This window comes from Molothrus ater, chromosome 1, assembly GCF_012460135.2.
Source record: "Molothrus ater isolate BHLD 08-10-18 breed brown headed cowbird chromosome 1, BPBGC_Mater_1.1, whole genome shotgun sequence".
Lineage (NCBI taxonomy): Eukaryota > Metazoa > Chordata > Aves > Passeriformes > Icteridae > Molothrus > Molothrus ater.
In genome coordinates this window covers 54,206,141-54,232,098 of record NC_050478.2, presented here as the reverse complement: position 1 = coordinate 54,232,098, position 25,958 = coordinate 54,206,141, and the positions used below count along the sequence as shown (strand labels likewise).

General features: G+C 37.1%; 1 protein-coding gene across 2 annotated transcripts in view; it reads left to right on the top strand.

The window, feature by feature from the left end:
• CDK13 (cyclin dependent kinase 13) overlaps positions 1–25,861 on the top strand; it is a 47,452-nt gene extending 21,591 nt beyond the window's left edge. Inside the window, exons 6-14 of one of the 2 annotated variants that reach the window (XM_036399960.1) lie at positions 4,675–4,864; positions 7,346–7,402; positions 10,094–10,195; positions 10,313–10,390; positions 12,482–12,598; positions 13,523–13,654; positions 15,935–16,086; positions 19,057–19,617; positions 20,693–25,861. In XM_036399960.1, the coding sequence (XP_036255853.1) occupies positions 4,675–4,864; positions 7,346–7,402; positions 10,094–10,195; positions 10,313–10,390; positions 12,482–12,598; positions 13,523–13,654; positions 15,935–16,086; positions 19,057–19,617; positions 20,693–21,549 (2,246 nt within the window). In that variant the 3' untranslated portion in view covers positions 21,550–25,861. Of the gene's footprint in view, positions 1–4,674; positions 4,865–7,345; positions 7,403–10,093; positions 10,196–10,312; positions 10,391–12,481; positions 12,599–13,522; positions 13,655–15,934; positions 16,141–19,056; positions 19,618–20,692 lie in introns of both variants that reach the window. The other variant, XM_036399950.1, reaches the window with a different exon arrangement.
• Positions 25,862–25,958: the final 97 nt, after the last annotated feature.

Sequence of the window (25,958 nt, the reverse complement as noted above, 5' to 3'; positions counted from 1 at the left end):
TTGGTCTGGAATAAGCGCAGACTTAATTGTGTGACTTTTTAACTTGTTCCATTTCAAAGGGAGAAAAATTTCAAATTTTTAATCAAAGATTTTTTTTTGGTCTGCTTTAAGTTTTTGGTTTTGGTTTAGTTGTTTGGGGTTTTTTCCTTATTTCCCTGTATTACGTGATAAAACAAGGAGAGTATTTACTCCCAGGGCTTCTGTATGTTCTTGGATACAACCTACAAATGTTTCAGAACATATGTGGAGTTCCTGCAAGAGGAAAATGCACTTGAACTTGAAAGGGGAGAATAACACTGTCATTAAATAGAAACTTAATATTGTGTGAAAATGTAAAAAAGTAGTATAGCAGCAATGTTTTCTTAAGTCTTAAGGGATTAATTCAGCAGCTATGGCTATATTTGTTGTTCTGGCAATCAGAAAATAGATTAATGAAACCTAAGTCGAATAAAAAGACAATTGTCTCTTGAAGGAACTTTAAGGAATTTAAGTGTAAGGAACTTTAAGGAATTGGTAGGCAATTTCTTCTTTAGTTTTCAGATTGTGGTTGATAAAATCCTGCATAAAACTCTTGGAATAGTATAGTATATAGTATACTATATAGTATATAGTATATATATAGTATATAGTATATATATAGTATATAGTATATCATGAGTACTGGAAGAGAAATGCTAAGGAAATAAAATAGTAAATGTAATCTTATTATATTTAATCAATCAACAGTAAGAATAATCTATGTATTGCATAGAAGAAGCTGGAGAAGGCTTTGTAGCAAAATTAAAATCTGCTGTAGTTTCATTTTGAAAACGGAGTACAGAACAAATGTTGAAAACATGTTTCACAACTCAGCATTGTACGTACTATGTATTGAACTAGGCAGGGATACTGGAGTTTCTTTAAAGCATTTCTGTATTTCAAGATACTATTGTAATGCATTTATACTAGAATGGAATTTAAATTTGCATGTAATAAGGCCTTTCTGGTCTCCTGGGTCCTCACATCTCTATCTAATCAGACATTTTGAGAAACACTGAACACCTTTCCTCTGAATTACATTTGGAAAAAGCTTGTTTAAAAGCCATAATCTATGGGGGCTTTTGGATCATTCTCCCCTGCACCACCACCCTCCCCTCCCAGTCCGAAGTACTTGTATCTTTGGGAACAAATGGTGTCCTGTTTTGTTGGATCTGTGTGATTTGAAGACACTCCAAAGAAATCCAGAGCCTGCCTGTGTCACAAAAATGCAAAGCATGTTTTGTTAGTATTTTTTTGGCCTCTCAGAAAATCCACTGTTTTTTGCAGATCATTAGTGCCATGTTTTGTTGAGCTAGCTTTCTTGTATGCAAACCTTTACTGCATTATACCTGAGCTTATTTTGTGTTAGGAAACTGCTTTTGTTAGATCTCTGTGAACTGAAACACATGACCAAGAGGAGGAGATGTGTTAATCCTTTAATTAGTCTAAATTGATATCTCACTTGCTGAACCCCATCAGTCTTAACTGACAAAATGGTCAGAAAGGTGCATTTTTCCAAGGGCAATCAAAAGGAGTAAGGTGAGGATTATTATCATCCATTTGTATCTCCTTTATTTATTGTGTACCTCCTTAATAGATTCAGCTGCTCTCTCTTATCCCATATTCAGAAATAGGGATGCTGACAGAGCTGCTGCTCTGTCAACATGTAGTAACATTAGGGTTTCTGATTATCTCAGTAGATGAACTTCATGGTGTTAGTGAAAGAAATGGGCCACCCAGGACACAGCCCTTCTGCACTTCTGTTAGTGCTTTGTTGCAGAGTGTGGAAATGGACTAGGCTTTCTCCCAGCCCACAGGTGGGAAGTGCAGGTCTTTAACTCAAGAGCAGTAAGATGAGGAGCTTTAAAGTCAAGTAAGTAATTCTGAGTTCACTTGAATTGCATGCACTTTACTGTGAGAGTACTTTAGGTGTTCTTATGGCACTACTTCCCAGAATGAGAACTGGGCAAAGCTAGCATCAAGCAAAAACCATCATTTTAAAATGTAACCTCTAAGTTATAAAATGTTTTGCCCTCATAAAAGAAGTAACTATTGTTTTTTTCTGCTGTGTTTTCCTTTTTTGAGAAATGGATATTTGTGTGGCATTTGTTTTGATAGAACTAAAGTATGCTGTGAACTTGAACTCGGACTAAGCTGTAGCAAGCAGACTTCTGCCTGTGCATAGTTCATTTGTGGTGTCTTCCATAACTATTCCTTCTTCCTGAATGACTAGCTGCTTTCCCTTTTATGGAGGATCAAATCCCCCGGTGTGATGAAAAGCGATGAAAATTTGAAATTGCGGGGTGGAATAATGTAAGGATTTTGTTGGCAGAAACTACAGATCTCTGTCAGAAAAGGGCACCATGTTTGTCTAGGAATAAATTAACAGGAGTTCCACTTCAGTTTGCTTGATAGCTTGAATAATACTGAAAATCAGGCTTGAATGGTAAGATTGCCAAGATTAATAGACTGATTTTCATATTTTCTCATACTAAATGAAGATTTTACCAGTTTTTAGTTTTAAAACAAATTTTAATAACATGTAGTTAGGAAATAGGCAAAAATGCACAAGTGTAATGAATCTACATTTGCTCTTGATCTCATAAGGAAGGAATATGTAGCATTTATCCTGTTTTAGTGTATGTTTTCTTATAAGAATTGCAGAGAATGTAAATAATCAGGTGTCACCTCCCAGGTACTACTCTACTTTGTTTATGAATCTTCTTTATTGTCAACTGTCCTTCTTGCATGAGGGTACCAATTGTGATTGCTGGTTATAGTGCATAAATAGCAGTGAAAAAATCCTGGGAGTTAGTGATGGAGCAGGAAGTTGCTCAAGGCATGGATCCTGCTTTGCATATAAACAAGAGGTCTCTGTTCAGCTGGTCTCACTAAACAGTTCTACAGTCAATCTTTCTCCTTGTCATATACACACATGCAGCCAGCTGCCAGGGCAGAGTTAACTTTCCCTTGTACTCCAGAGCAAGAAGGTACCAAGATTCACTGGTGTTCATTCAGTTTTGTTGAGCCGACATCCTCTGAAGGGCACATCTAGGTTTTTCTTATACTGCAGTACTAATATCAGGTGTTTTGTTTTGAGGCATTTAAAAATATGTCATGGCTCATACTTCAGTCATCGCTGAAGTAGATCTAACAGCAGATTGCCAGCTATCTATTTGAAAATACCAAGATTAGGAGCCTCTGTGCTTTTCCATATTAAACTGGTGAACTAGATTGGTGAACTCCGTTATGCAAATAGTAACACAGCAGACTTTCTATACTTTTATAGACTTTAATACTTCCCTTTCTCCTTGTGAAGTGAGTGGGACTGTGTTGCACCTGCTTGATTCACCTCCTGTTTCACCCCCTCTGCAGGGGTATTTTATAATGAGTATTTTTTTCTTCCTCTGTATAATATGCAACAGGACAAAAAGACCTAAGTCAAAAACAACGAGGTATGCAATGGCCTGTGCTTTAGCTGATATATGCTAATCATTGTTACAAGTTTAACCCTTAGCGTTTGAGTAATCTTCTTCCTGAATAGCAGATGGACCTAGCATTCTTTTTTCCCTTTTCAGCTACTAAACAAGAAAAGGAGTCAGTTCATTAGAATGTGGCTGTGTATGTGTACTGCTTCTATCAAGCTGAGTTCTCATTATTGATCCAAGACTTTCACTAGTTTCTGAGTTTAAACTTTTTTAGGAACAAGAACGTGTAATGAGTTCTTGTTGGGTAGAAACTATTTGTAGTGGAAGATTTATTTAAGGAGGTTTTGGAAATGCAAGGTAGACAGGCCCACTTGAATCTGGTTTCTGCATTGCTTACTTCACTCTGCAGGGGCTGTACTGTTCTGCGTTTCCCAGGGTGAAGAAGGGAAAGAATGAAGAACTAAAAGGTGGATTGTACTGGGAATGGTTGTATTGGAGATTGGTTATTGCTACTTCTGAGTCACTCAACACTTTTCCTCTTGAAGAATGCTTATACATATCAAAGAGCCTTGGCTTTAATGGCTTTAGTGGTAGAATTATACAGGCCTATGTGAGATAAGACCAGATTCTCTTGTGCTGAATATATGCATGTGGCAACTTAAAATATGAAGTCTGTCTTTGCAGAGCTGCTGTAGGTTAGTTCTGCTTTCTCATTTTATCCTGTCTTATAGGTATTTCTAGTTTGAGAAGGGCCAGCTTATTTCTGACCCAGTTGCATGGAAATCTTTAAAAAATTTATTCACTGAGTCATGACAGATGAACAATAATGCACAATAATGCTTGTACATATTTTTTCTAGATTTCCTCTCCAAACTTTTCATAGGTAATAATAACATAGTTAATTTTTTTTGAAATAAAATGGATTGAGATTGAGAACTATAGGGAGAGCACATGTTTATCTAGACTAAAGCACCATGTGGTAACATTATTTTTCTTTTCACAAATGTTTGACTAGTATAACCGTTTATATCGAACAGCAATTTATTAAAAGTTTTTAAAGTACTGTATTTCATTGGACATGAGATACAGCTATAAATACTGCAGAAAATCTAAGTAGTTGTATGAAAACCGCTTCTGATTTCAAAAAGTAGGCAACAGCAATTATTTGGACTGCTGTTAAATCAGTTTTTCTGTCTGTTTCTCCTACCCTTTTCCTTTCTTTTTGTAGGTGCATTTTACCTGGTATTTGAATATATGGACCATGACTTGATGGGACTGCTGGAATCTGGTTTGGTTCATTTTAATGAAAATCATATTAAATCTTTTATGAGACAGCTGATGGAGGGCTTGGCCTATTGCCACAAGAAGAACTTTTTGCACAGAGATATCAAATGTTCAAACATTCTACTAAATAATAGGTATGGATATTACTTAAAAGTATGTAACAAAAATTGTATGCTAACAACATCTTTAAATCGTTATTTCAGTCTTTGCAGTTCACCTGATTGGAGTCATTAGCAAAACTTATTTTCCAAATTGCCTTGTTTCTTTAAAATCAGTTGCAAAATACTAATTCAGTAATGCTCCCACTTAACTCGGGAACTTGCAGCTGTGCATTAAACTTAATCTGTGTTAAAAAAGATTCAATTTTAATCCTGCTAAGTCAGAGTATGGGGGCAAAATTATCTGAGTTTAAATATATTAAAACAGAATTGTAGGATGTAAGTGTTTGAAATGTATTCTTTCTGCCATCTCATTTCAAGATTGCAGAGTGGCTAGGCTGGTTCTTCATGACAGTTCTGAGGTCCTCGTTGTCATCAGTCAGGATAATGCTTTAAAAGAGTATTTGATTAGGCATGTTCAAGCATGCCTTAACTTGCAGTTATTGCTATCATCAAACAGGAAGTATAATTTGTTTCTTACTACTTTAATACATGGTAATTACAAATCATATTACTAAGTGTGGTGTTTTCAGTGTGCAGCAGCAGTTACAAATAAAAAGCTAGTGTGAGAATAATGGATGACTTCATTGCCAACTGTTGTGCATCATAGCCTGGAGTACTAAATCCAGGGAGCAACATAAGAGCAAGGTTTATCACAGCAAAAAAAGGTATAGTTAAGAAAAAAGAGTAGGTAGTCAGCTTCTGGGATTTGTTGTCACAGGAAGTTTTCTGGGTAGTGTCAGGAGTCTCCAAAAAAGATGAGATACATTCAAGGATAAGATCATTTACACAGGCTGATGGGGCTGGACAGGGATCCCTGTTTTAGCATCCTTAACACAATGATTGTGGGTAGTGATTAGGTATGAGGAAGATGAGCCCCAAAGGGAATGAGTTCACATATTCTTCCTAAAAATCTACTGCTGCTGTTGGAGATGAAATACTGGGCAAATTTGATCAAGGGTCTATTTTGATAGGCCTAGTTTTCTCCCAGCTTTCTCCAAATTAAATTTGCTATTTCTTCCTCCTTTTTCTCTTAGAGTGAACTAACACTTGACTGCTTTCAAATCTGCATCCTACTGCAGCCTTGTCAGATTATGATACAGATTCTTAAACAGATGTACATGTTCCTCCCCATTACTCACTGTGCCCACACACTTAATCCATTATCTGCTGATCTCCATTAGTGTTTCTGTGTGCACCTTTGGGAACTCAGAAGCTGAAAGTGGAGAAGAGTGCCTTATGGTAGAGGAGGAACTTGTTATTTTACTGTGTTCTCCAATCCAGGTTGTATTGTTGGGTTTTCCCCCCCTAGAACAGTGTCTGAGCATCCTTAGGTTTTTCCACCAGCAGCAGAAAAACATGGTAGTAGATCTGAATGATTTTTTAAGCCAGTGTTTCAAAAATCCTATTACTAGTTACAGCCTGAGTCCAAACATGTGGATTATGTATCTTTTACATAGGCAACTTCAACGAATTTTTGAGCAAATACAAATAATCTTCTACAAATACGTTCTCAGAAATACGCATGTAAAAGGGGAACATTTCTTTGTTTATGGGTGTTTTCCAAGAAGTTAGAGTAAAGGTCTGAAGGTCTGAGGAGGAAAGTGGATGGAAACTATAACCTGTATATAGTATCATCACAAAATGGTCATGTACGTGCTGTTACCACAAAATTGTCATACCAGCAGCAAATCTTGCCATTATTTGATTAAATAGCATGTATTTGAAAGTGATGGGAGTTATTAAAGTTTATCAGTACAGAAAGGGAAAACCACATATAACAATCCAACATTCATTTAGAGAAGCTTGCAGATATCTTTCTGTTTGAATCATCCAGACGTTACAAGTAGTGGGAGTTTCTGGTCATAGAGCAGTGCCTTTTAGCTGTTGGAACTAGCAGGCAGGAGCCCTGTATCTTCTACTCCTCCCCTCATATGTGGAAAACCTCAGGAATGGGTTAGGGGTTATGTTATTCAGCAAGTTGGTTGCTGATAAAATATCTGGTCAGTCACCCTGATATAAAGGCTGTATTTAAAATGTTCAAGCACAGAACAGGGCTTTGATGGCTTCCTAGAAGGAAGTATGACCGCTGATAATTGTTTGTTGTACAAGTGCTCATGCTAGCAATAAGGCCTGAGAAAATAGCAGTTTCTTCCCTCAGTTTTTTTGTGCAGAGTTACTAACTGGAATATTTTATGGTATAGACGTAAATTTTTACTATCATCCAATAATGTAAATGCCATTTGATAAGCATACTCAATTTTGTTCACTTGTCTTTGCTATTCAGTGAGTTAGCATACCGTTTACTGAAGAGATGCAGAGATAGCAGAGCATTGCCTCTTCATTAATGTGGTTTGGTGAAGATCACAGCTGTTTCAGTCTTAAACTTTACCTGATTTTGGGGGAAGAAAGCTTAACAGGATTAACCACTAAATAATTCTTTGCTTTTTCCACCAGAGGGCAGATAAAGCTTGCTGATTTTGGGCTTGCTCGGCTGTACAACTCAGAAGAAAGGTAAGATACAATTACACTGTGAAAAAGCATTCAGAAGTTTAATCTTTTTGCTTAACTATTCTGAGGGACAGAAGACTTTTGTTTAGAGGAAGTGTTACTGTACTGTAATACAAGTAATTGCTTAGGAAAGTGAAAGAAATACATGTTGTCTTATACAGCATAAAACCACAAAAGTCTCTTTGTGCAGGTGTATTGCTTTTCCAGGTGTTCTGGATAAATAATCGTAGAGACTGGCCATATATTGATTGGAAATTAACTTACACTCCTAAGTTTCTGGTCCTGTAAACCTGAGGTATATTTCTTCTGTTAGTATACCAAAGATGTTATTTAGGGAAATGTTTGTTTTTTTTTTTGGCTGGCACAAATTATCATACAGCTCCTATTCAGTAAGCATTACTTTTGTGTAAGATTTGCCTTTACATTTCAAGAGGTTCATTGTATTCTTTAGGCAGTCAGTGCTGTTGAATCTGCTGGAAACAGAGATACAAGTTTAAATAAAAGTTATTCTGAAACTTCTTGTGACTTGTGCTTCTGTTGTTCTTGGCTTCATTATGCTCATACTCCAGGAAACAGGTGCACAGTTTTTTATGATTAGGGACTTCAATATTTACTTTGTAATGTAGTATTTGTCATGTGGAACTGACTTTTCAAAATTCAGGCTGAATGTTCACTACAGTAATATGTCCATGAGGTGGTTAGATACAGAGATGTTTGGATACCTGAACTTACTTTGATTTCTGCATGTCTAATTTGAGAAATAATATCCATAACGTTAGCTTTATGGGTTTGTTTTCTACACAGCTCTTATGTTGTTGATAAATGTGTTAGCATTAGTTTCACTGAGCTGTTGTCTCAGAACTCCTATTTCAGAAAAATATGCTTAAGTACAGTTATGAAAACTGTTGAGTGTAATAGCAAAGTGAAATAATCTTAAGCATCTGCCAGCTAATTATTTTTTTGTTTGGATGTACTTAATAATAAAAGGATGTTATCCTACCTTCTTGTTTTAACATGCATCAAACTGGCCTAATGGGGTTTTTTCCTCTGGTTTACTATGTTTTGCTTGGGCTTCTTTAATGTCTGTTTTTAAATTAATATAAATTTTCTTTGTAAAACTCACTGTTCATTAAGGATTAATGGTCCAGTGTCCTTATAATGCCAATAATCCATTTTACTGTACATCAAACAGCAACATTATTATGCCATTATGCATAAATGACACCAAGATTAAGATTTAATTAAGCTAGCTAATAGAATTGCCCATTGAACATAGGAGAATAATTAGAATCTCAGTAGATTTTCGGCAATTCTTTTGTCATTCATTTTCCTTCTGACCTGCAGTAACAGATATAATAAATGTATATCACCAAGTGTATAATAGCTGCTGTTTTTTAATTCATGTACTTTGCATTTGGTTTACTGTTGTTTAGAGTTTAATACTGTTTGAAAGGGTACAGAACTTAGTAGGAGCATAATGGGGAGGAAATAAAAATTTAAGTTCATTCCTATTTTGTTGTTGTAGTTGGGCTCCTTTAAATGTTATTCTGGTAGATTTAACGTGTTTGGAGTAGGAGGTATGTCAGATTGCATGACAAGACAAGTATTCAAATAAAAACCACCATATACTAAGACATACAAGCAATGTATCTGTAGAGATAGTCCATACCATGTAAACATTTCACAGGGAATGTTTGCTTCAGAGATAAATATGATAAATGATGGAATTGTTTCCAAAAACATGCTACCTTTTAAAAAGGAATTGGAGTTATGTGCCTTAATGAAAAAGGACTTGGATGATTTTACAGAAGTGATACCTGTGCTACTGAGAATGCTATAAGAGCTTGTTAGGCTTCATTCTGTGGTTGTTCATACTTATTGTTACTTTCTGTTTGGAGTTACCTCGTGTTGGTAACTGAAAAAAATGTTTCAGCTAGTGAAAAACTGAAGAAAACTGAAGGAATTCTGGAATCACTTTTAAAGCACCCTGGTTGAAACAAAACCAACATCAAACATCTTTTCTGCTTTCTATTTTGAACTGTTGATGCTGTAGTTCAGCCTGTGCACAAAAAAAAAAGTGTGTCTGCATTAGTAGAAATCTTTGCTTTAGTGGGAGGATGGAAAGGATTATTCACAGTGACCAAAATCTCTGGTTAAAGCTGTGGAGAATTAAAGATGTTGTGAAATATAGGAAGATACTAGAAGCATTCCAAGCTTTGAAATCAAAATAGTTACAGAAAGAGGATTTTATCTCTTTTTTTCATACTTAAAGAGAGAAAAGTGATTTTTTCCTTCTTTTTAAAGTGCTTGTAGAGGTCCTATATTTAGTTTGGTAATAGCCAATAGGTGCATGAAAGTTACTGGTTTTATCTAAGTGAGTCCTGCTCCTGAAATGACTAGCGATGTAATAAATATACAGTATTACTTTCTGAATAATAATGGAGATACACTATTGACATAGCATCAACGTGACTGTGTGATTATTATTATTTATATCTTCAATCTGACTGTTTGTAGCCTTCATCAGGTAGTTGTGTTTCTTTTGTGCAGTTACAGCTTTGCTGGACTAAAAAGAGAGTGGAAGGTTGTACTGTTCTTGAACAGCATCACAGAAGTAAAGTCCTTAAGGTATCATTTTTTTAGAAGTGTGATTGTACTAAAATGATAGTTCTCTCTTTTTCCTCCTTCCAACAGCCGACCATATACCAACAAAGTTATTACATTATGGTATCGGCCTCCTGAACTTCTCCTTGGGGAAGAAAGATACACACCAGCTATTGATGTCTGGAGCTGTGGGTAAGAGTTTGGATAGAAGCCTAGCAAGGATAAAAACAAGCCAGAAATAAATTTTAAAGCTTCTGTCATTCTGTCCTGAAAGCTGTAATGATGGAATTTTGCAAAACTGTTTTACAGCTGTATCCTGGGTGAACTTTTTACAAAAAAGCCAATATTTCAAGCAAATCAAGAACTTGCTCAACTGGAACTTATAAGGTAACTAGCAAGCACTGCTACATAGATGCCTCATAAACTGACAGGTTTCTTTTCTTAGTGTTCTGAGATAATGCACTGCAAATACTTGCAAGTGGTCAGTTACTGCCCCGAGTGAGATGTTAGAGGTTTTGAGGGGCATTTAACACAAGTGACATTGGCACAGACATGAAGAATTTTTTGTGAGTGTTCTGTATTCTTAGCAATGTACCGTTGACCAGTAAGATGGGATTTTGTAGAGTAGCTGGAGTTGCCTATTACTGAAATTGTAAAGAGAGAGTAATCAAAATGCCTGTAATTTTTAAGATGATGTTGCAACTTGCTTGCAGCAGATCAGAATGAGGACATGGACAATAATAAGGACAAGTGGGATTTGGGAGGAACAGGTTTTTGGCATGCTGCTGGCCATGAGTTCTTGTTTCAAGCCTACCATGTACACACCTTACCTTTATTACTTTTGTGGGAATATTTCTGTTCCTTTAAAAACTGCCAAACATTTGGTGGACATAAAAATTCTGTTTCTTTCCTTGTTCTCAATAAATCATAGAATGATAAGTATTTAGCATAGTGGAACCAGAACATCTTTTTCTTTCCCTTTATTCAGCAAGCAAAATCTGCTCTTGACTCTGATATCATAATTGACCTTATAAATGAAGAGAGGTGATCTTCCTAGAAATAAAGGGAAAAGGGGGTGAGTCCTACAGAACTTACAGAAAGTGAACAGTAAATGGTCAAATTAACTTACTAAAAAATATTACAAAGTTATATACTGACATGTTTTTCAAAACAGATTGAACAGTAGCATGCTTCTGTGTAATGTGTTATTAGCTGGCCTGAATAAATGAAGGTTTTAGCTGGTGCAGAGCAGATCAGTGGTCAGTTTTGGCATAAGAAGAATTAAACTTATGAGTTTGGGAATTTTTGTTTTTGAGCACTAGATGGCATTGAGGCACATGAGAATGAGTAATTCAAAGTTTTTCTTTGTGTTTTACCTCTGGTACAAAACTAAAACTTTGTGATGTCCTCCTGCTGGAAGCTTCTATTTGTAGCTCATTTCTTGTCTTCACTGATGCTATGCATTTTTTGCTGTTTGAACATATCAGTTTTATGAACATCTCTGCTGTGATTGTGTTACAGCCAAAAATTCTACATTTATCTTTTCAAAATTTATCAAAGATAGAGGTGAAGTACATTCTGATAGTAGGAGATTCATTATTTTTATTCTCCCTTCTGAAAATTACATACACCAACCAGTGTAAAGTCAGATTGACTGGCATAGCACCTGGGGCATAAATCATTAGGTCTCTTACACTAACCATTTAAATCTTAAGAAAAGGACGGCTGAACTAGGGAAAAGTATTTGCAAAATGTCCTTTTATGACTGTCTGCATGAGATTTTGAAACCTTGCCTTTATGGAAACACCATATTAGTTCTTCTGCTCAGAAGTGTTGTGTTGATCAATTTGTACTTAGCTATTGGAAAAAAGGATGGGGATGGAATGTGGGGCATAAGAGTATTGGCAGCTCCATTTCTGGAGGTAGATGGTGCTTGAGGCATAAAACTCATAACTGAAGTAAAAAAATAGAGGTTTTCTCTGTATAGTGGTTTATGCCTTTAGGACTTACTTGATTATTTGGGTTTTTTTTTTTCCTTATGTCTTCAGCATTAAATAAATTCTCAGTGAAAACTGCTTTTTCACCTATTTGGTATATCTTTCTTCAGTGGCATTGGGAGCTAAGGACATAAAAGTTACTCTAAATGTGGGCTATCCAGTTTTTCTAGTCAGATATCTAGAGAACTCTTCAGATGTAGTTGGTTACATTTTGGAAAACATAGGTGTAGAGGATGTTTGGGCTGGACTGAGGCAGAAACAGTAAGTTTAGTCTGTGTGGGGTGATCACCATTTGTAGACAATTCACCATTATTTAATGGTGTTGGGTATCTGACAGTGGAGAAATTTTAGCTAAAAATAACCTGAACATGAAAATTGAAAATTGTTCTTGCTTTCACTGTACTTGCAAGAACAAAAATTACAGCTGTGCTCACTTGTGGCTTTGGATCTCATACCCTTTTTTCCTTTCTTTTTGGTACAGCCGAATTTGCGGAAGTCCTTGTCCAGCAGTGTGGCCTGATGTTATAAAATTAGCTTACTTCAACACAATGAAACCAAAGAAGCAGTATCGTCGAAAACTGAGGGAAGAGTTTGCTTTGTAAGGATGAAGAATTAGTTTAGTCAACTGTAATACCATTAAGTTTTCCCAGAGACTTTATGAACTTCAGTATTTTCCGGAGAATGAGCATAGATCAAGTGTAAAGAAAAATGGCTTTAGGTTCTTGTCCTTCCCATGATACCCACAGAGCTTGTATTAAACGTTATTTAATAGGAGCATCAAGAAGAGGAAAGAAGGCCCTAAAATTTCAACCACCTGTCAGCTTTCATCTAAGGAAATACTTGTCTGGTACACCTGCTTGTTGCCCTGTCCAGAAAACAGCTCAGAATACTTAATTGTTTTTTCTTGGTAAAACTGGCTACAGCTAAATATGTAGTCTGGTTAACGTTAGTCTTTTATGTCATAAACTCATTCAACACAGAGGAGTTACCTGAACCATGTGTTCTAAAGTACTACCATTGGACTAGTTTTGTGCATATATCACAAGTGAAAGGTATGGAAAACAGCTGTTAGCTTATTTTAAGGGGGTTGTTCCCCTCCTTCAGGTGCAGTGGGTTTCAAGAGAAATGCATCATCCTGTTCATACTAATGAGACTAATACCTTTGAAACAATAGAATTATTGTCTGTGAATCAAGTGAAAGTCTGGTGGTAAATTTCAAAATTGAAAAATACAGTCTTAGCTTTAAAATGTAGGTGTATTTTTTTGTAAGTACAAGGTTTCAAGCAATGAAACAGCACAAGGTGAAGAAAGCTTGGGTTATATAATAGCACAGGTAGTAAAAGGTGAAGTGTATTTCTGCCTCTTGCTATCAAGCTCAGGTTGTGGGTGTGTTTTGTTAGTATTTAAGTTACCTGAGGACTTACTGATCATCTTGGAAGGGATGTATTTACTAAAATTTTTCACAGATGTGTGTGATACAAAATAAAGATGTGACGCTTTCCTCTGTTTTGCACTTTTGTAGCATCCCACCAGCTGCATTAGATTTATTCGATTATATGCTTGCCCTGGATCCCAGCAAGCGCTGCACAGCTGAACAAGCTCTTCAGTGTGAGTTTCTGCGAGATGTGGAACCATCTAAAATGCCTCCTCCAGAGTAAGTAATTTCCACTGGTGTAATGGTACTGACCTCTAGGAAGTGTGAACATGCACCCGTTTCAATAAGTTCGTTGTGGTTCAGTAAAGGAGATGGTGGCAGAAATGTACATATACAGTTGTTGAAAGGTGATTCTGTAGTAAAATGCTTGTGTAGCTAAGTGACTCATACAATAGATAACGAAGTTGCTTTGTCATTCCTAGAACTAGTTATTGAGTTACTTAGAACTAGTTACTTGAGTTATCTTTAAAGAAAATGCTCTTCTATGAATGTTTCTAATTTAAAAAGCATAATTTCCCTCTTATCTCAGTTTATTAGTGTCTACTTTTTCCAGGGATTTTGAGATCCTCCATGAATCTGAATTGCTGTCTTTGATGATAGAATGACAGTGGGTATAGAGTTCTGCACAGGTATCTGAGAGTTAAAGTGAAATACAGTAAATTGTTTCATGAACCAGATGAGAGCCTTGGTTTTACAGGCAGGAAAAGTGAAATTATGCAGGGTGGTTCCTTCAGTTTCTCTAGAGGAAGTGTATTACAATGTCCTGTAGGATTTTTGCAGTGACTTTGCAGTCATTTAATCAGTACAAATCATAATGGAGCACGTCCTAAGGAAATCAATGAAAAGAAACTAGAGAATCTGCAGGTCTCATTCTTTCCTCAGTATAGCTGTCAGAACCTAGAATCCATGATATTGTTTGAGTAAACTGAGCCTTCAAGGCAGCCTGTGCTGATTTCTTTTTATCTAGGGATTTTTTCATCTAAGGATTTTATTCAAATTCTTTCTAGACTTACCTGTTGTATACACAAAATTGTTGTACAGAATCACAGAATGGGTGAGGTGGGCAGGGACCACAGTGGGTCATCTGGTCCCGTCTCTGTGCTCAAGCAGGGTCATTCCAAAGCACATGGATTGTGTCCAGATTGTGGTGTTTGTTGTTTTGCTCTCTGGGCAAACGTTACTAATGTTCTGAAACATGAGCCAAAGAGGTTTCATTGCCTGAATATGACTATATCACTGTGTGAAAATCAGAAATCAGCAATCTCAAGCTGTTTGCTGAAGATTCAAAACCACCTTTACAGCATGTTGCTTATGGGCATTTTAAGGTAAGTGAATGGGAAGATCATCTTTTCTTCCCATGCATCCATCTAGAATGGATGTGGTAATGCATCCATTCTAGAAGCTGATATATGGAAATTCAAAACAAACTAGTCACTGGTGTCCTTTTAAAAATTAGGAGGAACCACACTCATTTCTGGCACACCACCGTTCTCTTGAGAGACTGAAGTTCTCTTTTGGGAAGGAGCAGCTGTTCATCCAGAGAAAGTGACATGCAGATTGAAGGACCATAGGATACTTCTCACAATGAGTTCTTACTTCCAGTTGTCTTTCAGAAAATACTTGGCAGGTGGAGGGAGAGAATAAAGGAAGCAGTTGTCATAATTGCCTTTCCAGTGTCTCTTATAATTTGTCAGCTAATTTTTCCATGTTTCTGGGTGACAGAACTGCTAAGATAGTTAATATGTAATAGGAAAACATAAACCATTATATTTACTGCCCATCTCAGTATTTCTGTGGGTCTTTGTGTTCCTCAGGAAATCAGAATTGAGATGCCTGCAGGGAGCTATAATGGAAGGACAGAATTGGTGGCAGATAAGTTTCTTAGGAGAACTTTGCCTCTGCATTCACATGTTTTATATAGGATATCCCCTTGTTCTTCTTGGTATCCCAGCTTTCGTAGTGTCAAGTGATATTTATTTGTGCAACTTATTTCTGCAACTTTTTCCTTTTTTCTCCCTACTTCCGTGGTTGCCTGAGCTATACACTATAAATACTAGATAGCCATGTCTGTTACTGTAGGCAAATATGTGACCTAATGACTCAGCAGTACTTTTATAAGCAGACAGAAGGACCCTGAAAAAAATGCTTTCATATTGATAACTTAGTTATTTGGTAGTATGCAAGTTGTATATTTCATAGCAACTGTGCAGCATTGATTTTGAAGTTTTGCATTACACAAATAATTAGGAAAATAATTCTCATTTTAAGATACTTTTTCCTCTTTTCTGCCAGAAGGGCATATGCTTCTGAAAGAGGCACTCAGTAAATAGTTTTCAGCCAGAAAAAGCAGGTCTGAGAATTTGCTGGCTTTTGAATGTTTCCTGATGTATTTCTGGGTTTCAGAAGTTACATTATGTATAATTAAAGTGTTTTTACCAGTATGATTAAAAAAAATTAAAATAGGAAAAAAACATTATTATCTTTAATCATTCTTTGCAGCCTTCCTTTGTGGCAGGATTGCCATGAGCTGTGGAGTAAGAAACGCAGAAGACAGAAGCAGATGGGCATGACTGATGACTCTACAGCAGCTAAAGTCCCTAGGAAGGATCTGTCTCTAGGCATGGATGAGAGCAGAACCAACACCCCACAAGGCATGCAAACTTCTTCCCAACTCAAAACTCAGGGCAGCTCTAGTGTAGCACTTGGTCAGTAATATTTTCAGTTCTTATAATTACCTACTACTTGGATTGCACCTCTAGAAATTTTAGATGTTATTTACAGAGTATTGGAGTCTCCTGGATTCTTGAGGGAGGAGCAGTATTGTAAGTTTAATCTTTGTAACAAAATATTTGCCTTTGCTTTTGGAAATGTAAGTGTTCCTTTCCACTTTTACCTAAGTTTTCAGCCTGGTCAGAGCAATAACTTGCTTGCTCTGTATTTTGAGGGGATTTTAGCTCTTGCTCATCTATGATTCTTTGGTAATTCCACAAGCCAGTGGCTGTTCAAAGTTTCTTACAATCTCCATAGATTGGATGAGCTGTATTTGTATTGATAAACTGATCAGAAGGCAGAGCTTAGAGCAATTGTCATTTCAAATGGAACAGATTCCATCTGCATGTTATGTTAGTCTTGAGCTTTCCAGGTTGTTGGAGCTAAATCAAGTTGCAAAAAAAAAAATAAAACAACAACCACAAAAAAACCCACCAAAACCACCCCCCCAGAAGCTGGTATAACATGAAGTATATACCTCTGTGAATTGCTCACAGTAATTCTGAAACTTTAACAAAGTATCTTGCTTGAGACAAGTTTTACAAATATAACAAAGTAGTAGTTTGTTATATTTGTAACGCTCATACAGAGAGCGTTGGAGATACTCAGCAGTTAAGTGATAGTTCTTAAAAATATGTAGAAATACAAAGAATAACAAAACCAAATGGATACCTGTAAGTTAAATGTTAGACCGTTTTGATTGTGCAAAGTAAGCCTAAATCCTATGGCACTGATAGAGGAGTTCAGCTAACATACACAGTTTATGCATTCTTAGCAGCTGACAATTCTGTATACTAACCATCTTGAATTAACTCTTAATGTAACAGTAGAGCAGGGCTCCAAATATTCTGTGCAAAGATACATTGAAAGTAGTTATTTTGATCATATTTTATTGCAGTTTATTGCCTCTTGCTCCCTTTGTTTGGTTTCTCACTGTAAACCAGCTGCAAGATTCTGCTAATCCATATGTTTAGGCTAAACTTTTGGTAGCATTTTCAAGAACAACTTTCTGTAACTTTTTCTCCCATTAATGAAATCTATTAGAAGTTTAAAGAGTCCAAAGGATAGTTAATTTCTTTGTGCTTTTATGACATAACAGCTTGATGAGAGACTACTCTTAGTCATTAATACTGACTATGCAAAAAAACCCAAAGCAAATAGACGAGGAACCATTCTAACCTATATTGCATTTTACCCACAGAAAAATATGTCTAGATAGAAAAGAAGACAATTTAATTTTCAGTGGTGCATAGAGGCATTTCCTGTATTAAACAAAACACTTCTGAATGTCATAATGCACCTTAGATAATATTATTAATAAGACACATTATATAACTCCATGACCAAATACATACTTTAGCCAAAACGCTTGCATTTGTTTCTAAGCACCCCAAAAGGAGAGGTTAAAAAGACATTGCATCAATTGCTAATATTCTGATTCATGAGTGGGACCCCTGGATATTGCATTTTGCAATTTAACAGGAGATGTTCAGACTCAATAATTTTGTTATGACAGATTTCCCAGAATACACTTTCCTGTCAGAATGAACTTAGAGCTAACCAAAGAGTATGGAATAGGTAGATTAGTTTCCCTGTTTGGCATTTTTCTGATGAATTTTCACTGAGGGTCTGAGAGAAGTTTTTAATGTTGAGTATACTATCCTCAGATGTGACAAAATCTTCCATTAATCACAACATCTGAGTGAGAGTCAGCATACGGCATAAGAAAATTGTGATTTATTTTTTTGTATTGCCACATAGAAGAAAGATTATATTAATATAGATACAAAACAATTTTGAAGTCCCTGGATTCCTCTTACGTCAGTTCCAAGTGCTTGGTGCACATCCACAAGTTCCAGTATCCTGGCGCACATCCACAAGTAGAGTTGTGGGTTGTGGGCTTTGCAGCATTTTCCAGCTGTGCTGTTCTTAAAACTTGCAAGGCATATACTTAATACTTTTGTGTGTCGTGTATGGCTTCTAATCTGCCATGAATTAATATATTGCTAAGATAGCACAATGGCAAGGATAGAAGAGGACTGAATGTGCTGACCTGGCTTAAGAAAAATTCAGAGCTCAGCCAGCCTGCTCACACACTCATTTTCTAATTTTTAACTGCTTTCTTCTCTAAATCATTTGCTCATAGGGCATGTTGCAATCCATGCTGTTTCACCACAATGGGTGTTTGAAGCTGAAAAACTTTGATATTCAAACTTCTTTATTTGTATTCCCCTGCATCATCGTAATCTGCTCTTACTTGTGGCAAACTCTATTTAATTGAATTAACTGTGTATTATCACATGTTTCTTGCTACTGAGTGATTGACTTCTTCTCCCTCAAAGTTATCACTGCCTTTTGCACTTATACTGTGAGCTCCTAGGCCATGTAGAGCCAGGTGGGCAGGTGTTAAAACCCAGATGCTGAATTAGAATGGGCTGGAATATGACTGGAAATGAATTTTGCAGATGGCTACTTTTTAACAAAAGGTTGTGATATGTCAAAGATAGGAAATTTTATGGGGATTGGAAGTCTAATAGCTGCCTAAAGCAGGTGGCCTTAATCCCCAACTTAGTTATATTGTGGAATATTGAGCTCTAGCTTGGTGTTTTTCCATCTGTGTAAGTGTGTGCATGCACCTCATGGAAATCACTTTGGTTTTGGTGGATCTTACTGTTCCATTTCCTATAAATCGATACTCTCTAAAGACAGTTAATATGTAGAAGTATTCCATTTCTGTGTTGTCCAAACCCATGCTTTGCCAGTCATGTCAGCTATGCTAGATTAGTCTTCTTTTGAGTTTCTCAAATATGCCAGTTCTAAATAATACTTAAAAACACCTTTTTTGTCTTTAGCAAAAACAAGCACTGGACAGCAGTTAAACCAGAATGAAGTGGCAATCCTGCTAAACCTGCTACAGTCTAAAACAAGTGTTAGTTTGGCACAGTTTGCCCAAGTATTGAATATTAAGGTAAACCCGGAGACTCAACAGCAACTAAATAAAATAAATCTTCCTGCTGGAATTTTGTCAGCAGGTGAAAAACAGTCAGAACAGCAGCAGCAGCCGCCGCCACCTCCGCCACCACCTCCAGAGCAGGAGCCTCTAAAACAGCCGATGGTCACGCAGCCCCCTGTGCCACCTGCTCAGCTGGGTCAGCCTAAAGCGGAGACTGATGCTGCCCAGGCAGCCGTGCAGAGTGCATTTGCTGTTCTGTTGTCTCAGTTAATAAAGGCTCAGCAAACAAAACAAAAAGATTTTGTGTTGGAGGAGAAGGAAAATGGATCAGGAAATGAAATGTCATTACAACTCAGACAGCCTCCAGAGCCCGCCACTCCTGTGTCTGTCAGCCGGGACGACGTGGAATCTCCGGCACCTGGCTACCCACATCTGATCAAGTCATTATATGTGTCTGCAGGTACTGAAGACCTTTATTGCTAACCAGCAAATACCTGGAGCACTGGAGATGTAATAGTTTGGGAGTAGAAAATTAACATGTTTGCCATATGAATCTGTGTGAGTATAGGAGATTAAATTGATTTGGTCACATTTTACATCTGGATCAGAGAATTTGTCTTTTAGTCTAACAGGTGCCATGCAGACAGAGCAAGCAATAGCTAACCTAAGAGGTACACAAGTATTAGTGATGAAACATTGATCATTATTGTAGGGGTTGGAGTTTTCTTAGTGGTGAGTGTGGTGGTGAAGACAGTCTTTTCTAGCAGATGCATAGATGTAATTTGCCAGTTTTGACTGTGTGTTTAGGTAAAACTTATTTTCATGAGACAGTATTTTATTTTGGGTTCTAATGCTGACTAGAGCAGTTCTTTAGTGTCAAATTCAGTGGTTACCCTTAACTGTCACACACATGGCTAAAGGTTTCCATTGAGGTATAGTAGTGGCTTCTGTAGTCCTCTGACAGTTTAGAGCTCTGTTCATATTTTTGGCTTGCAAATTCAAGTTATTTTACATTGTTTTGTGGTGTTTGCAGCTGCTGAAAGAAATACTCTGAAGTGCTTTGGGGCTGTTCTTGGAGGATTTGGGGGTTTTTTTTGAGAGGTGTGCTTTTTTGTTTGTGTTTATTTAAGACCTTGAGTTTTGCTGCTTTTTGATAGGGTGGCCCTTTGTCCTGTGAGACTTCTATCCTTATCTGTGAATCTTGATCCTCCTTTGAATTTTCAGTGTTTGTGTTGTTTGCATTTTGTCCTGGTTGTTTGCTTTTGCTGTGGGTTTTTTTGAGGAACTTGTGCTGTTTTTCTTTAACTGACTGCTTGGTAATCTTTAAGGGGCACCCTGCATCATGCTCCTGAGCCAAATGAGCTGTTGCCAAATTTTGTCCAAAATAATCAATATAATTATTGACAAATTTAGCTAATAAATTCATTAGAATTGAAGTTAACAGACCTCTATGTTTTTCCAGGAAGGAGTCCTTTTCTTTCTGGTCCTATTATTTGTATACTTTTATTCCAGAGCTTTCTTTTTCATCTTCTTAGGTCAAGAGGATTTGGTTAGGCAGTCTGAGATGAGGCTTCGGAACCGAACACCTGAGCAGGAGCGCCCTCGGATCTTGCCTCCAGACCAGCGTCCTCCCGAGCCACCGGAGCCTCCACCGCTCACTGATGAAGACCTTGATTATCGGACAGAGAATCAGCAGTTGCCTATAAGTAACTCTTCAGGAACAGATCCTCATGCGGGAGTGAAAGCAGCTCTTCTGCAGCTGCTGGCTCAGCATCAAGCTCAGGCGACAACGGAGGAGCCAGTACAAACGAGTGTGGATTATCAGGCTAGAGACTCCTATGTAACAGGCCCAGACTACAAGGATAACTTTGGATCATCGTCCTTCTCATCTGCCTGTTACAGCACTAGCGATGGAATAGGAAGTGGACCATCAGGAGTATTAGAAAGGAGGAGTTTCCTTGGAAACTCTGATATTCAGTCTTTGGATAACTACAGTACTGCTTCATCTCACTCTGGTGCTGCCCCTCCTCCATCAGCCTTTCCAGAATCCTTTCCCAGCTCAGTAACTGGTTACAGAGACATTTACCTCAATGCTGGCCCCATGCTGTTCAGTGGAGATAAAGACCATAGGTTTGAATACAGCCACGGCCCAATCCCGGTTTTGGGGAGCAGCAGTGATGCTTCCACAGGGCCAGAGAGTGCACACTCTTTGTCCACAAAGATGCACAACTATAGCTATGGAAGTAATTTACAGGAAAATCCCACTGGCATCAGCCACATGCATGGACAGACTTGGACTTCTCCTGCCCAAGGACCTGGCTATTCCCAAGGATTCAGGGGACACATTAGCACATCTGCAGTGAGAGGGCGAGGCAGAGGATTACCATATTGAGTATCTGTTTTTCCTCAGGCACATCATTTTTATCTGGAAAAACTTCTTTTTTCCCCTAGCTGCAATTTAAAGCAGCAGTTCAACAGACTTGAATAATGTTAATTCAACAGCTTTATTTTTATGTGGAAAAGGGTCTTGCATACAGTAGAAAAAGTTAAAAAATGCTTACAACTCATGCTGTCTAAAAACTAGATGACTTGACTGTACATGTTCACAAACTCTAGTTCTGACTTTTATTTTGTATTTTGGCAGTTTTAAGTGGATGCTAAATTTAGGGACATCAGCTTTTTATGGCACTCTTTCAGATCTTCTGAACTATGCACATTTGTGCTTTTTTTGTAAGTTTGGACCAACTTTTATGTAAAAAGAATGAAATTTTACAACAATCAAAGCAGGGCACTGATTTATTTGGTATTTTTCTTTTTACAGAACTACTTTTAGTCAAAGGTCACTGTCAGTCTTTGCACTGCTTTCAGTGTTATTGTGGAAGGTGTACTTCGTGCTCATTTCAGATAATAAAACACAACCTTTCTCTTGATGCAAAATTTTATAAATATTTGTCAACTTTTTTTTTTTTTCCAAAAAAAAGAAAAGGGTGTTCTGGTAAAATGTTCTCTCCATCTCCCACGCTTGTTTATATAAAAACTGTTTTACTTGAATGGTAAGTGCCTTAACATGTAAGCTTAAGGTCTGCAAAAATTTGGAAGTACTTCATAGGTTGCTATGAACATAATGCCTAAACCTAGGTAATTAAAAAGAGAATTCAGATAATAAGAAGAAACTCAAGCAGGTCAGAATCTTGTGGTGTTTATTTCACATGGGCCAGTTACTTAGAGACCTGATTTTACCTAGATAAAATTGTAATTTCCAAATTGAACTTCATGAGAAACGTTGAAAGTGAGGAGAAGAATGAAGAGTGTAGTTTTTCCTCAGCTCCCTGTTGGAGTTGTATTAAGTGTTTTAGTTCCTCTGCCAAATGAACTATACTTTTTATGTCCTTACCAAGTGATGAAATAGTTTTTTTCTCTTAAATGTCAACAGCAGTAATTTCTTTACTTTGTGTGAAAAGCTGACACTGTTTGTCTTTTTACCCCAAGTACTGCATTGTAGGAAGTAACCAAAGGAAAAATGACCAGTATTTAAAGCAATGGCAAAATGTCTGACACTAGTTGTAATTCGCTGTAAACTTGTGATTGTGCCAATTAATTGATTTTATATCTGCTATCCACAGAACATTTTAATATTGGAATTGAGTGTCTCGGAACAACTAGGATTATTATAGTTAAAACTCTTACCAAGAGCCACTCCTCATACTAATTATAACTTCCAGCATGGTTTTTTTTGTTGTTTCCTCTGACAACAAGTAGTCTCTCCTGCAGAGAGGAGGTATGGTTATGTTTTGCCTGTACGTAAAAGGATGTCTTGAAGCCCATATTGGAAACAATTTTCCAACTGATTATCCAGTTGACAAATCGGTACTTTATGTAACTGAGTGTTTAAAAACTACTTTTTAAAAAGTAAAATTTCTACTTACACTATTACAAATGTCTTGTCAATGACTTTTTGGATTTTAAGGATCAAAGCCAAAGCTGTTGGTGTTTAGTTTTAATTGAAAATCCTGACTCATATATGGCTAATTCCCACACTGTAGAGCATGGAGAAACTCCCTTCACTAACTCTGTATAGTGTTTGAGGATCTGCCAGATGAGGAATGGAGAGAGTTCTGCTGCTTACACTGTCCCCTAGTCTGGCAGTTGCATTCACTAGACACAGTAGAAAATCCTGCCATCTGAAATAAAAGTGGCCAGGATCAATTTTAAAGTGGCCAGGTCAGAAACAAATACTTACAACCTGAATAGCCTGTGCTTAAGAAAGGCAAAAGCTTAATGGGATTGACAGTGCACTGGACCATGTTTTTTCCTTGAGTAAGGACATCCCCATAGCATTTTTCTGCTAGTAAAATTTTAAAGACAAAAACCATTAGTGTCATTAGATACGGACAGTGTTGGCTAAGGCTCTTTGTTTACTAATCTTTAAGAAACCCAGACTCACAAGTATACACACAGATTGCTTTTTTTGGTTGGTTTTTGTTTTTTTGGGGTTTTTTTGTTTGTTGGTTTTGTTTGGTTTTTTTTTTTTTTCTAGAATCAAGCTTTCAAAGCTTAATGCACTTAGTTTCGCTAAAGATGTGCAGTCTGAGGTTACCCACCTACACTTGAAGTGTAACTGCAGGCAGTAGTTGGCTGAAAACACAGGTAAGTTCAAATGGAAAGTAGATCTCAGAGAACTAAATTAATTTACTTCCAATACAAAAATACAAGGAAGAAGTGTCTCCTACCTTCCCTTTTGGACATAAATTTTCAAGTCATTTAGTTAGCTTCATTCAGTGTAGAGAAGTAGGTCCCCTCTGCATCTGTAAGTGTGTGCAGTTTGCTTATGGGCTGGCAGTACTTTCAGACATTGTTCTACCAGAATGGATTTCAGTCTTTGGCTACAAAAAAACCCCAACAGCCCCAGCACAAGTAAACCTGACTCTGAGGAGAGAGGAGGTGCAAAAAGCAATTGACTTCCAGATGAATCAGAAACAAAACTCTGGCATGCTGTAAGCAGATAAATACTGTACAATGACATTTTGCCAGCTTCAGGATTTTTAACTTATGACTTTGAACGCTGTATTTGCCTGGGACAACAGTGTTGGGATAATTTGGAGAGAAAGTTAATGTATTTCTATTTGTGATAACTCTAAAAATATTGCCTTCTCTGCAATTCAGGGAATCTTCTTGGCTCTTCTGCTGACACCTTTTCTCCTGGGCTGGTGAAGGTGTGGAGCTCTGCCCTTGAGGGTGTGGCAGGAGGATTGGTGCCTGCAGCCACCCTCCCCTGGCCTGGAATTGTGTCTGGGCAGGTTAGCAGCTAGGGAACTGCCCAGATCTAAGGACAGTAGGCCCACATTCATTTGTACCGGACCTGTGTATTACCTGTCAACATTTCTTTTGAATTAAATCACATGATGAGGTGCTTATGGCAGCATTTCACCCTTGTGCGTGAACTCCACTCAGCAGAGTCTGTACTAGTTTGGCATTTTTACATCATGTGGCTCTTGCATTTTTGATGCAGTAGCAGACATTCTGAAAACAGCGTTATTTTTCTGTGGAGCCATAGCTTTCATTACTTTCTCCCTCATTCCTTTGGGTTTATGTTTTCTGTGCTGCAATTCCAAAGTGAGCTATAGAGACCTGGATACCACATCAAAAAGTAAGTGTTGTGTGTTTGTATTTCTAAACAAACGTAGTGAAATACTGTAATAATGGACTATCAAATAGCAAGTACTTCATTATTTATATTAAGTCATCTTTAGCCATACCAAGAGGAAGAAAGTGAGCATGACTGAACTGCTAATGACTGTGACTTACAGCACTTAAGACTATTATTATGCTTAAATTCAGCCAAAGGAAAAGGAAACCACTTTTATGGATCTCTAGTCATCATTATCCTGAACAGAATGAGCAGTGCTAGGGAAGAGATAGCATTTAAGGAGACATGTATTTTTCTATTTTAATTTCTTTGAAAAATAATTTTAAAATGGCAAACTTCAATATTTTCTTATGTTTCCATAAAATGTAGTCTCTCTTAAATTTTCTCCATCCCACAGTAGTAGTGTCAGGTGCTTTCTAGAAGCAGAGGCACTAAGTGCCACATTTTAAGTTCTTACGGTTTTGAGCGCTCTTCTTTTGCTTTCAGTTTTGGTGGAGGCAGTTTAAGTTTTGGTGAGGTTTACAGTTGGATGAGTTAAGTAGATAATTGTGTGGTAAAAACTGAAGTACTGAAGTAACACAGGATACCTCTTGTCTGCAGGCAAATTAGGTCTTGGACTATGAATTCTATTTCCAAGAGAGAAAAATGTCAGACGTACTACTTGCATTCTTCTTTTCATTAATAAAACATGCAAGTGTTTTACATACAACATTTCTCCAGTCTGTTCTGTTATAGTGTTTTTTAGATGAGGAAATTTGGGCTATTACCCTTCTTGAGAGTTTTGGGATGTTCTGTATTTGCAGAGTGTGTCATGAAAATAAGGAATCACCAGAAAATTTATTTGAATTCTATATTTAAAAATAAAATTACCTTGGGTTGACTTAAAATCAAATTACCTTGCTTATCAGGGTGAAGAAACTTTATTGCAGGAGTTATTTCGAGACAACTTAATTTAAAATAAATTGTTATGCTTCAGCTTGCTTACTCTTTGTTATTTTAAGCCATTTGTATATAAAATGTATTGTGCGGCCTGTAAATAAAATACATGAAAATTGAAGTCTTTCCTTGTTTTCCTCTCTGGTTGTCAAATGGCATTTCAAAAGAACAGTGGGTTAAACTGAGAATGTTTTCAGTGTATTGAAATTCTGCAATTT